We start from the raw sequence: 12,646 nt of genomic DNA on the forward strand, positions 1-12,646 counted from the left end.
TTTAGCAGAGGGGGGTTGACTGTATAATCTCTGGTAGTATGTCCTAAACCTGTCCTCAATAGTTGCTGGGTCATGTATCATTTGATTTGTTTCATCATCCTTTAATTTATATATATTTCTCTCTGACTGTTGCTTTTTCAGTGTTGAGACATTTTCATTTAAAACTGCGTATGAGACTGTGAGGGTTCTTTTCCAACAGCACAACATATTAATACAGACTAAATAGTGGACGTTTTTTCCTTTATGAATGCCTTTCTGACTYACCAGTGTTTTGTATTCAATCTGCTGCCGGATGAGTTTGTCTTCACTTAGGGAATAGCGTGCCTCCCCTGTGATGGAGTCTATGGGTCCCTTCTCCATTTGCTGTTTGATGGCACAGAACAGCATGAAYAGAGGCTCCCCAGCGCACTCCTTTGTTTTGGAAGGAAACCAAGCAATTGGATCGAAAAATGGGAGAAAGAAGGGATGAGAAAGAAAACAGATTTCTATGTGTCGGTAGATGAGACGTGACTTGCTAATGTGAACATTATGAATCAGGAAAGCTATWGAGACGTTCAACCTCACTGGTAACATAACCCTTCGATAGTGTGGAAAAGCACATCGATTTCAGGCATTTATAAACTCAGCCACAACAAGAATTTAGAGGAGTCTATTTAAGAAAAAAATCTATACAAAACATTTTAAGGAGCCTGTAGTACATCACAGTGATACCTGTAGCAAAAAGAACTGGGAATGACTTCGTTTTACCTTGAGAAATTTGTGAAGCAGGAAGGCAAACCAATTTGTCAGCATCTTCTCTGCCACCGACTCTGTTCTGCAAGACGAGAAAGAGGCAGACTCATTCATTATCAGGAGGCGTCCCGCAGAGAGCTGGAGTGCTCTGATTATTTTTTCATTATTTTAAGACTGCCTGTATTGCAACAAGACCTAGAACGAACAGTTTAAGAAATTTGYGCATGGCCGTTTAGCCTCAGTGGACACCCACTTCACTGTAATGTCAGGTAAGTGCTGCCAGTGCACAGCACTTATAGATTATGACATAATTGTCCAGACTAAATGGCTACTTTAGATGTCTCACACTGTTTTCCAGTGTCTGCACTTAGTTACTTTATATGAGTTCAGATTGAAAGACGTCTYGATTTTCAGACACTGTGGAAAAAAAGCTAGAAACTATATTTTCCAATCAATACCAGGTTTAAAACTTGCTGCATTATAGCCACACTTGTTCTTTTTCTCCACAACCTTTTGGCCCTTACCTGCATTACAACCTTAACCTGCAGTGACGCAACTGTCGATGGGACCCTCTTCAACTTTTTGAGTGCGTGCAGAAGATTAATAGGTTTGGGCAAACAGCTTCTTCTACTGGCTGCTATTTGAACTTAGCCTTATATATAATGAGTGTGAGAACACAAGTTTTCTCCCCACAAAAGTCTCATGAAACATTCAGCAGGCTGGTGTCAGCACAGCAAAAAACAAAAAAAAAAAAAGAAAAAAAAAAGCAATCGCCAGATAACTCGAGGTGGAGGGAAGAGGGAAAGAGGCGAGAGAAAGGAGAGCAGGAGAGGTGAAGGGAGAAGAAACGTGARCTACAGTTGAATGTTTCATGAGGGGGCATACAGAAGATAAGTCAGACTGACAACAACTCTGCTACCACTGCACTCCCTCTTCCCCATTAGGGTCTCTTCCTCTGCCAGTCCCTCCCACTCTCTATCACTTTTAACACTCCTGTCTTTCACCTGTCTGCTCAGTCACCCTGTTCCTCAGACTTGCAACCAGTGTTTCACACGGCTGCGCAAAACGAAGCTGAAGAGAGGTGGGCTTCCCTTCACTGGCCTAGTTACTCAACCATCAGAAGGGTGGTAACTGGGCTGGAAAKAACAATGCACTGAGGAATTAGCTATGCTAAAAGATAAGCAGCGCTGATCAGGACAGGTTGGTCACTGCAGTGGAGCATTCATGCAATTCTACCAGGAAAGAACACAAGCCTGGTGAACTTTCTTTCATATTTTTCTTYGCATTTTTACAAATAGACTTAGATGATTTCTTTGACTAAAGTGAGAACAGATTACATGAAGATTAAACTGCAARTTACAAAGAAAAAAWKATWMATTTTTCTGCATATSCATGAATGTGAACTTTAATCAACACCTCTGGAGGTCAATCCAAAGCAGCTCAAAGTATTATTAATTCTGTCAAAGAAGGTTCTTATTCACGTCAATAGCAGAATTCAAAATATTATAACTACACGGCCTTGCTAGCTGTACTACCAAGCCATTTCTGTAAACATCTTAYGCAACACGTGGATATTTCTTTTAGATTGGACTGGATAAAAACGTTCATAAAAGGCTCGCAATRTTATTTTAGCTGTTTCTGAAATCCAGAGAGCTTTAAAATAATTCATACCTAAYGGTACATTTAAATACTCATTACTAATTGTGTTGGGCTTGGAATACATTTTAATTCAATGACAGGATTRCATACACTGAGATACAAACTTATATAAACGCACTCATTAGARCTGGAGTGATAGAATGTTGYACTTTTAGGATCTTAGAATAGGTTTTGTATGTCTTAAGGAAATCACTTTTAAGTTGTAAAGATAAGCTAGTCTTCAGTTTTCCTTAAATAGTCAGTTCAAGTTCCTCTAAATATACACTTGAATAGTCAATCAACTATCACCTGACTCATCTACTCTGAATTGATGTCTTACAAGGAAAGACATCCAGTTTTCCAGTTTGGCTGTGTTAAATGTTGTATTTATTAGCCTTTTATGTGTTGCTTTGTCTAACCTCTGTGCAATGTCAAGTTTCTTTTGAGTGATTTTACATCTTTATAACAAATGAAGTATTGAGTAGATGTTGGTTATTAGAAAAATAATTTGCTGAATTTTCTGGTTTTCAGCTCTTATTAATTTTTACGTTTTAAATTAAAATATTAATGGTGCAGTGATAGATTTTCAATAAATGTATTGTGGAGAATACACGGACTCTTCGTGATTCTTTTTAGTGTAATAGAAATAGCTCAATGATTTGTGAACAAAGCATCTTGATTTAAGACAAAATAATACCTCCGGAGGAGCAATTTGGGGTGGTTCTTGCTCTCCAGGTTGCGCTCTATAAGGTCGGAGAGCAGGTGTTTGAGGATGTCTGTGGCATACTCCAACCGTCCTTGCAGGGAGGTCATGATGAGTGAAGCGACGTAGCCACGGTCTCGCATGGAGAAGGAGCGCTGCGTCTCCAGTGTGCGGATGAATGTCAGCAGGAAAACCTTGTTATTCACCAGCTGAGCAAACTGCTTCAAGGCTTTCTCCACATTCGCCTGTCCACTCCCAGGAACCTGCATGCATCACGCACAGTCGCGCACACACACAGATGCGTACACTTATTAAATAGCACTTGCAGAAGGATGAGTCAGAATGTATGAGAAACAAAAGGAAATTGACACGACAGTTCTCACAGGCCACCTCCAAGGGCAAAGTGCAAACCAGAACAACTCATGTGTCTGCAGCCGTTGCACTATGTGCTAATCTTGGACTCGTCTGTTCTTCCCTTGAAAAAAGGGTCATATTTTTTTCTTTCGACATAAATTCAAATTTTTACACTAATTAAAGGGCTTCGCTTTAAACAAAATGAGATGCAATCAGTGAGTTCTTAGAGAGTCCATGTCATTGTGAGCATAATATTGGCTGATTAAGGCAATTGTAATTTAAGCAACTTACTAATTTTGACCTTGTGGAAGTTTTCCTGCAAAAATATTAAGTGGCATTTGATTTGTCATCAGGGTTTATTCAAAAATGGATATCAAGTGCATTCAAGTTAAACCCCTGAGATGTCGACAGCAATAAAAAGTTAAAATTTTCAACACATCGCCATGACGGCAAAGATGCAGGGTGGCAGAAAATATTTAAGATGTTGTACYGTCAAACAAAATGATATAAAACTTTCATAATTTCGACTTGTATTGAAGGCAAGAGGTCAACATATTTAAGTTGCTTTAAAGTCTCCTCACCTCCAGCTCCCTCAGTACTGGATGATCATCAATGCCAGGAAACAGAACCCTCATTGCATAAGTGCGATAGTCCAGGAAGGGGATGCCAGCTCTATCCAGATCGCTGGTTAACTCATTGATGTCTGTCTGTAGCTCAGCAAAAGCTGCACATGCCAGATGACAGAGGTGTTAAAAAAATCTACAATAATTTCAGAAGTTGCTCTAATTGAAAGCTCCAGCATGCACAATGTGTGTGATACCAGTTTAGTTAGTGATTAGTGATACCAGTAGTTTGAACTGTAGCTTGCAAACAACTGAACATTCTCCACTATTGCTATTGCCTTCTATGCAAAAAAGCTAACGCTAGCTGCTTGTTAGTTTATGGTTTTTCTTCCTTCTGTATAAAAGACACACAATAGCTGCGGGTTGGGAGTGTTAGTAAGCTATTTACCTGGAATTTTCAAACTGCTAACCAATGATGTTTAGTTCTACACTAGCTATATTGCATTTCTACCAATACTGTACTTTCAGAAGTCTTTACAACTATGCTAACTTCAAAATATTGAAACATTTCTGGCGCAATAGACGAATTGCAAATAACAATTTAGTTAGGAAACTGACCAAATTAACCTTTCCGAAGAAGGATTTACATCTCGGACATCACTCACCCTCTTTACACTCCAGAGCTACTCTGGATTCCAGATTGTCCATCTGCATCTGCAGGCGCTTCAGAGTGAGATCATTCTCATGAGACTTTCGTCTGTAGGCAAGCAGGACGATGACGACGATGATGAGGAGCAATCCTCCGCCAGCCGCGATGCTGAGAATAGCTGGCATGGTGAGCAGGCTGTCCGATCGGATGTGAACTTCTCCAGGAGAGATATGCAGTCCACCTACCTGCACCTGGATAATAATAATACCAAACAACAAAACATCTTAAAGCAGTGCTAAAAAAAAAAAAACAAAAGAAGATTTTTAAATGACTAGTCAAACTGTTGCAGCATGATGTGAGGACACCAGTAGTGATGCTTTGAATATCAATTAAAAGTTTAGTTGTTCAGCAATCAAATTATAATCTTTTCCAAAAAGCATCCCAAACTATTTTGAGTTCTTGGGCATCCTTATCAGCAAACTGACATCCCTATATTAGACATAAAAAAAAATAAAAAAAAAATATATATAGGCTATATATAGATAGATAGATATATTTTTCTGATTAAATTTAGTAAATTTAGCATTTTGTTAGCCATAATCAAAATGAACAAATGAAACCAATTACACACTATATGTGTAATGAAGATATGAGTTTCACTATTTGAATAAATTAGTTATGATATATTCTAATTTATTGAAGTGCACCTGTATAGTAAAAGATGGTCTTGTCATGTTTTCGTTTATCCTTTTTTAAAAGGGTAGAATAGCTTGCTACTCTCTTTTCAGCTCTTTTGTCATTATTTGCTCATTTGTCAATAATTCCAGAGGACAATGTGCTGTAATGGGGAACCTACCAGACCATGAGTGACAGACAATGACAGAAAGCCAGCGACTAACTGAAAGCCAGCCGTTGACCCAAAAACAAAGTGACGTAAAGAAGACCACTGACCTACAGAGAGCAGCCCACATTCAGGCATGCAGACAAACAGAAAAATAAAAATAAAATGGACAGATGAGGATGACATTAAGACTCACCAGGACTTTATGTTGCCCGGTGAGGTTTGGTGGCTCGCAGAGTAACTGAGTGTCTGACACAGTAAGAGTACAGGGGGTATCTCCGATCATCACGGTGTAATTCAACCTGGCTCCACCGGAGGTAGATGGAACCAGGTTACGGCCCTGTTCAAACAAATAATCAAACTCTTGAATGCAATTATTTGAAACATTTTGTATTTTAAGAACCACTTTTGATGGAATTTTTAACAACGAGGCTATTTTGATCAAAGTTAATTTCCTTATTAGAATCGAAAAGTATGTTTAATATTCACTAAGAGTTAAAATGCRCAGGGAAGATTAGCTTACTTAGATTCAAACTCATATTCCATGCTGTTCCTTCAGCCCAAGCTGAGCTAACAATTGCTAACATTCTATTAAAAGTGTAAAAAACACAAATCAGAGAAAGATTTCTGGCAAAATATAGGATTGGTCTTACATATGCAACTGGAATTATTGCATCCCAGAAGATATGCCGTTATACATCAGCGAAGAGCCAAGAGCTCAGCTTAAGAACTTCAAGATACTCTATACTTACTTTCTTAAAGTAAGTAGTGTGTCAGATCAAATGTATTACAATAGCATTGAAAACAAAGTTCTGTAAGTCTATGATAACACAGAACTTCTCCAACTTACTTTGAGAATGATGGGAGCTCCGGGTTTTTGCTCCAGAACACCCGAGAGGCTAAGTGGCTCCAGGAAAGGATTTGGGTAGTAGACAAATCCTGTGTTRTTGTATGTGAGAAGAGCTTGGACGTTGTTGAAGACAAAGCCAAACTCATCCACGTGTTTTATCGTCTCCTGGTCGGCGGCGTAATCCGCCTTCAGAGAAGGGGCGAAGCAGCTGATGGTTGTTGTGTTCAGAACTTTGCAGACCTGCAGAAGGATGAAATCTAGGTTTCCATCTTAAACTCTCCACAACATATCAAACACACCCTGAWCTAGAATGTGTGTTATAGAAACTAGTCATTCGCTGAAATGACCTTACATCTACTAGCTGCCCCAGGTCATTTCAAAATGTCATCGCTGGGCATGGATAAACAACTTCATATCCTCGCCGACAGGATCTCGAGGTCAAAAAACATGATTAGTATAATGCCTCAGGGGTTGATGTGCTCAGGTATGAAGGCTGGGGCGCCTGGTAAAAACGCATTAGAATTTCATCTGATGTTAYGGTTTGTACATTTCAGCAAGTTTTGAAATAAACTGGATTAAAATTTTTAGCTGTAAGTTTTGTTAATGATCGCGTCGATCGATGTGAATCTGATTTTGTGCAAGGTGAAAAATGTTTGAATATTAAGACAACGGATAAGCTTGATGTGTAAAGTTGCATCATTCTTTGAGGAACTTGGAGGATTTGCTGATGCCTAAAAAAGATTTTAGGCAGCTAGTGAGACACCTGTGCCAAAGGTCAACAGCACCTTATCATCTGTTATTCCCTTGAACATCAATGTTACATTACATTTTCTGACTTTCTAGCCAGGTTTATATACATTTCAGGTTCCATAGGTCAAACGGTTCAAAGGTATTTAAGTGTTTTTCTTTTATTCTACACATTTTGAAGCTTTCAAATTTATGCTTTGAAAAGAGGTATGCAAAAARAGGCGATCAACATTTTTTTTGCCCCAGTGGCTATTTTCTGCAGCTTATTTGGTTAAAAGTTCAGCTTTAATCCCTTTATATCTCTGTTTTGCCAATGACACAACAGAACATGCAATTTTAATTGACTGGCTCAAATTCTGGGCTGGCATCAATACCACAACACTTAATTAGCTCAGGGCATATCTCTAACACACAACATTTTCCCCATACTGGCAAGACAAAAAAAAAAAATMWTTTTGACTAACACATCACTGCCAGCTCCAACATTCCTGTTTTGAAATYGCAAAAAAGAAAATACTTCCATCGTTTTTTTTCAGGCAGTCTCATCAGGTGCCTGTTCTAGTATTGATTTTTGAGTTTTTCGCCTTCAGACTTCTCTGGCAAATCCCTTAGTGGTCAAAAACTACAAGCTGAGGGTGCCTGAAATTTTGCCATCAGGACTGCAACAGTATGAAAACAATCAATCACTTTGAGCAGCTCAGACAAGCAATCTTAACACCATATATAACCTTCCAAAACTTCATTTTTCCATGTCAGTTTTCAGAATTGTCATTTATGTGAACAGCTCCAATCTCTGACTCTTTTGAGATGTCTTTTGCTATGTTTGATCTTATATTTTGCAAGGTCTCTGCTTTGTAGCACRACATGCCATCAAAAACAACAAAACAATAAATTCTGTTATAATGAAATTAACAGCAGGGAGTTTCAAATATATTCATATAACTTGAATTTAATTATGCAAAGAGCAGCATAAAACTGTCAAGAGAACCTTTTAATAACAGAAATCTGAAAAATATCTTTACCCTGCTACCCATGACAAATTCCACCGCTGCAAACTGACTTCAGAGGTAATTAGAAAACTGAATCCTTACGTGTGCAATTTGACAAAAGCAGCCAAAACGCCCATGGTAACATGGGAGGAGCAAGATAGAKCAACAGCTCAGGTAGAAAAAGTTGATAAGAAAACAATCTGAGCTAGATAAAAATAAAAAACACTCCAGAGATAAAAACTGAATGATTTATGGCCTAGTCAAAGTTCCTGCCAAACTACTGCAGTGTCTGTAGCTGGACATGCTGTTCACAGATGCTCTGTATCCAGTCTGCCTGAGCTTGAATTATATCGCAAAGAAAAATATACAAAATGTTCAGTCAAGACGTGCAAAGTTAGTAGAGCCAAGCTGYTGGGAGAGTAAAAGCTGATTCTATGAAGTATTCAATCAGTGGGGATGAATGCCAAGTGTATGCCACACTTTTCAGACTTTGTACATAATACAAATGCMCTACTTGTGTTGATCTATTAAATAATAAAACATGTTGATCTTTTGATTGTAACACGCAAAAGTATGAAAAAGTATTTCCATGGCACTGTGCATTTGTGTTGATGCAACATGAATTTTTATAGACGCGGTGCGCTAGAAGTTGTCTTACTCACATTGACAGATTCATGGCCAGCATATTTGACTCGGACCCGAGGTTCTTGAACCACATCCAGGTTTGTCCCAGTCACCGTCAGGGTGGTGTGCCCGCTGTTTGGATGAAAGACATGCAGTTAAAGCACTCTGCACAAGATATGAGCTGCTGCCTCTTTCTTCACGTGTTGCTTCAAAAGAAAACCAAATTCTTGYAATTTTGTCAGAGTGCTCTTTTGCTGTAGCTGTCCAGGCTTTCTGAAGGTCTACATTTTTTTTTCTTTGAACATTGTTGAATTTTTCATTTCATTTCAGTCTTGTCCTTGTACCTTACCATTTTCAGAGTACTTTTGTATTTGGTCATACCACTCAASGTAGACCTATGAATCCTTCAAAGAAAAGGGACGAAATGTAAGAGATGACCCAATGCTTACAGAACCCACAAAAACCCATTTTAAATTGCATCAGTAGACACTTTGAAAACAGCTGTCAGGGACGACAGCACCAAATGTTCCAATTTCTTTCGATGCATCTGCAAAGCTTACCAAAGTTAAGAGTTTTACAGGAATAAAACAGTATTTTTTAACCACGAAGGCGATTCATAAAGAGTTATTAAATGATAATCTGGCATATGGAGGATGGATAAACTGGCTAAACTGAAGAGGTAGTTCTTTTTATAAAGAAATCCTCTCCTGAGAATTCATCTACATTTTCAAAATATTTTTTTACAAAAAATATTTAAACTATTTGAGCAGGAAAATTGGTTCATGCTTAAACTTGTATTTTCTCCTCTGGATACTTGAAAATACAAGCAGAAACACCAGTTACACTGCAAATGATCAAGTATAAGACAGGGGAAAAAAACATGTTTAATAAATAATTTAGTTTCAAGACCTTCAAAAAGCCAGAAAAAACCTACTTTACCTTAGGACATGTTTAAAACACACGAAACTCGGTTACTTGGAAGCAAAACATAAAAAAAATAACAAGATTGGGGAGGTTTTTACACACCACTGATTGTCAAAGGAATTATTGCTTAAACATGTATGCATACACCAAACTCCAGGTATCCTGCACATGAACACCACCTGCTTTTTCCTCAGTGATTTGATTAGAGCGGCAACCACAGAGAGACCAATCTTTTTCATCAACATTTCCCAGATAATTTGCATTAATGCATGTTTGAGGAGGTATAGCTGGTAGGGTAGCTCGCCCTTTGTTATTGGGCAGAAAAAGAAGATCAAACGGAGAACCAGCTGGCTGCTATTTTATATTCAGCATTGAGTGTGAGACTGGCATAGCATGAATGCAGGTGCTACTTGTTTACATATCTGACTTGGATTGGATTTAAAAAAAACAACAAAAAAAACACGCTCTAATCTTTGCACAACATGTGCTGCAGTGCAAACTTAGAAAACGTTTGGAGCTAAGAGCGAACACCAGGTGAAAAAGATGGATAAATACAGGGAGAGAAATTGGACAAAAATKCTGCTAAACCGTCCAGCGTGGTGAAACTAACAGAGTGCCAGCCCTTCTCTTCTCTCACTTCAAAGGCCAYCTAAGCTTGTAGGGCCTCATAGTGGGAATGCACATTATGATGAGAGCTCTTGATTGCAGCTCCACAAAGCTCCTCCTGTCACCAGGCTGTGGGCCAGTGTGACTCTCTGAAGCCTAATCTGCAGGGACGTAGTGCTGCGTAACTCCAGCCAAACCCAAATTAAGTTACATTTACTGTTGGCCCCATCAAGGTAATAAAATCTTCATTTGTGTTAGAAATGTTTGTCTAGAAGATTTTTTTTACATTTGTTTTTGCTGTTTGCTGCTTTTGTTTAATGTACAACAAATGGCTGGATTTGTCTGTCCATCCATTACCAATGTCAAAAGCTGCTTATCATCAACTATAATTCCAACTTCCATACATCTTCTTTAAACTTTCCAGTGTTCAAGTCTTGTACTGTATTTTTGATCAGGGTAACTTAAAAATCCCCTTGGTTGTTGTTACGTGTGTATTTCTCACTGTTTCAGGGCTGTTGACAGCATTTAAAGGTTTGAAGGCTTTATCATTCTTTCAAACTGATCTGTTCTGCTTGGACTATAGATGATCTTTTTGGCTTCTTGAATTCTTGATGCCTGTTGGACACATAAAAAGACACTAAGTGGCAAAATTTTACCTCTTCCCAAAATACGTGATGTCTATGATAAAGTATACTACTCTATTTGTTTATGGTCTCTTGAAGAAAAACTGCATCTTTCCAAAATTACAAAACAGATTAATAAATAACACTGCAATAAGATATCAAAACAGCAGCACTACCCAGTAATGAAGACTTATTTCCAATTTTTGTCATTATAGAACAATTATGGGGGAAAAAAACAATTGAAACCAACCTGGGCTYATGCCAAAGCATAACTGCTTCCCTTGTTAAATTACAACTTAATTTTGATTAACTACATATTTTGCAAAGCTGCGTTAAATTTGATTAGCCAGGTTGCCAGACATCTTTGACAACATAAATCAGGCTAAAAGATTTTTGAAAGCAGAACATTATTATAGAGTTCGAGAACCGATAAGAGACCAAGTCCTAAACTTCTGTAAGTCTGTGAAAAACTTACACAGCCATTTCTGAGTTTTTGAGATGCCATTGAACCAGTGGGAGTGATTCAAACTTTTTTATTCTCTAGAAAAAAGTGGCGTACAATGGCATGGCGTAAATCTAACAGCATTAAAGAAAAAGAAACATCATCTTGACAATGAAATATGATGGTTTTGGTTACTTTGCTGCTTTAGAAAACTTGCTGTAAATSATAGAAATTTGATCTCTGGCAAAAAACCGGAGGTAGAATACACAACAACAACATTTTGTGTGTAAATAATGTAGTTTGGAATGATGAGTGATCAAAGATTCTAAACATCAGATCATTCCTCCGTTTCAATGGATAATCAGCTCAAAATGATTCAGATCAGTATCAACAAAAAGACACAATTAGAACATTTCAGCATTTGATGTTTTTTTCTTTAGAACCCTGTACTGAAGAAATCTTGAGGYCTACTCCAACAACAATCAGAAGCATTTTGTCTCTGCTCTGATACTGCTGAGTCTGAGTACTGGAACTCTATATTATTCCCAGAGAAAATCTCAGATCATTCAAAATGCAGTAGCTGAAGCACTCACAGGAACTAGCATGGGAGAACATAGCTTTTCAATACTGGAAGCTCTTCACGAGCTTTCAGCGAAATTCAGAACTGACTTAAAAATTCTTCTCACTAACAATATTCAATATTCAATATTAGAGCCCCATCTTCCATTAATATAGTGTACTAAGTAGGCCCTTCATTCTCAGAATGCAGGTTTACTTGTGAGTTCTCAGGACAAGAACAGGCTGCAGAGCCTTCAGCTGTCAGGCTGGGAATCAGCCAAACAACTTTAATTCAATGGAGACATTTATTTTCTTTCTCTTTTCTATTATGCATAAATATTCTCTATTGTTATGAATTACTAATGGATAATTTCATACTAAAATTTTGCTATAATATTCTACTGTAACACTTTTAAGCGCTCTTCAACTTAAAATCAATACAAATATGTATTTTTTATTTGTCTGCCTTTTGTTTTTTTTAAAATAGCCTGTGAATTGCAAAACACTTATGTTTACGTTTTACTATAAAATTATTTCTTGCTTTTTTTGTTTAAATAAAAAAAACTTATTGTTCCCACCTGATTAGTATAATTATTTGAAATAAATACTTCACTTTTKTAACGTGTATATTTTTGTAGGCAGTGCATAAAATTGTATTGCAGTTTATTAATTTCTGTTGTGTGAAGAGACGAGGTAAATACATAAATAAAAATTAATTGATTGATATAGAGTGGTTATCACTCGACGTCACGCTGYGTCAGCACCCATTGTACTGTGCATGTCGCCTGCAGAAAGACAGCAAG

General features: G+C 37.7%; 1 protein-coding gene across 3 annotated transcripts in view; it reads right to left on the bottom strand.

The window, feature by feature from the left end:
• LOC103464744 (plexin-A2) overlaps positions 1 to 12,646 on the bottom strand; it is a 92,366-nt gene that overhangs the window by 15,706 nt on the left and 64,014 nt on the right. For all 3 annotated transcript variants that reach the window (XM_008409061.2, XM_017304919.1, XM_017304920.1), the window contains exons 17-24: positions 8,729 to 8,822; positions 6,331 to 6,570; positions 5,677 to 5,820; positions 4,656 to 4,890; positions 4,009 to 4,151; positions 3,068 to 3,336; positions 748 to 814; positions 265 to 411 (exon numbers count right to left, since the gene is read on the bottom strand). In XM_008409061.2, the coding sequence (XP_008407283.1) occupies positions 265 to 411; positions 748 to 814; positions 3,068 to 3,336; positions 4,009 to 4,151; positions 4,656 to 4,890; positions 5,677 to 5,820; positions 6,331 to 6,570; positions 8,729 to 8,822 (1,339 nt within the window). The remainder of the gene's footprint in view (positions 1 to 264; positions 412 to 747; positions 815 to 3,067; positions 3,337 to 4,008; positions 4,152 to 4,655; positions 4,891 to 5,676; positions 5,821 to 6,330; positions 6,571 to 8,728; positions 8,823 to 12,646) is intronic.

This window comes from Poecilia reticulata, linkage group LG5 (assembly GCF_000633615.1).
Source record: "Poecilia reticulata strain Guanapo linkage group LG5, Guppy_female_1.0+MT, whole genome shotgun sequence".
Classification (NCBI taxonomy): domain Eukaryota; kingdom Metazoa; phylum Chordata; class Actinopteri; order Cyprinodontiformes; family Poeciliidae; genus Poecilia; species Poecilia reticulata.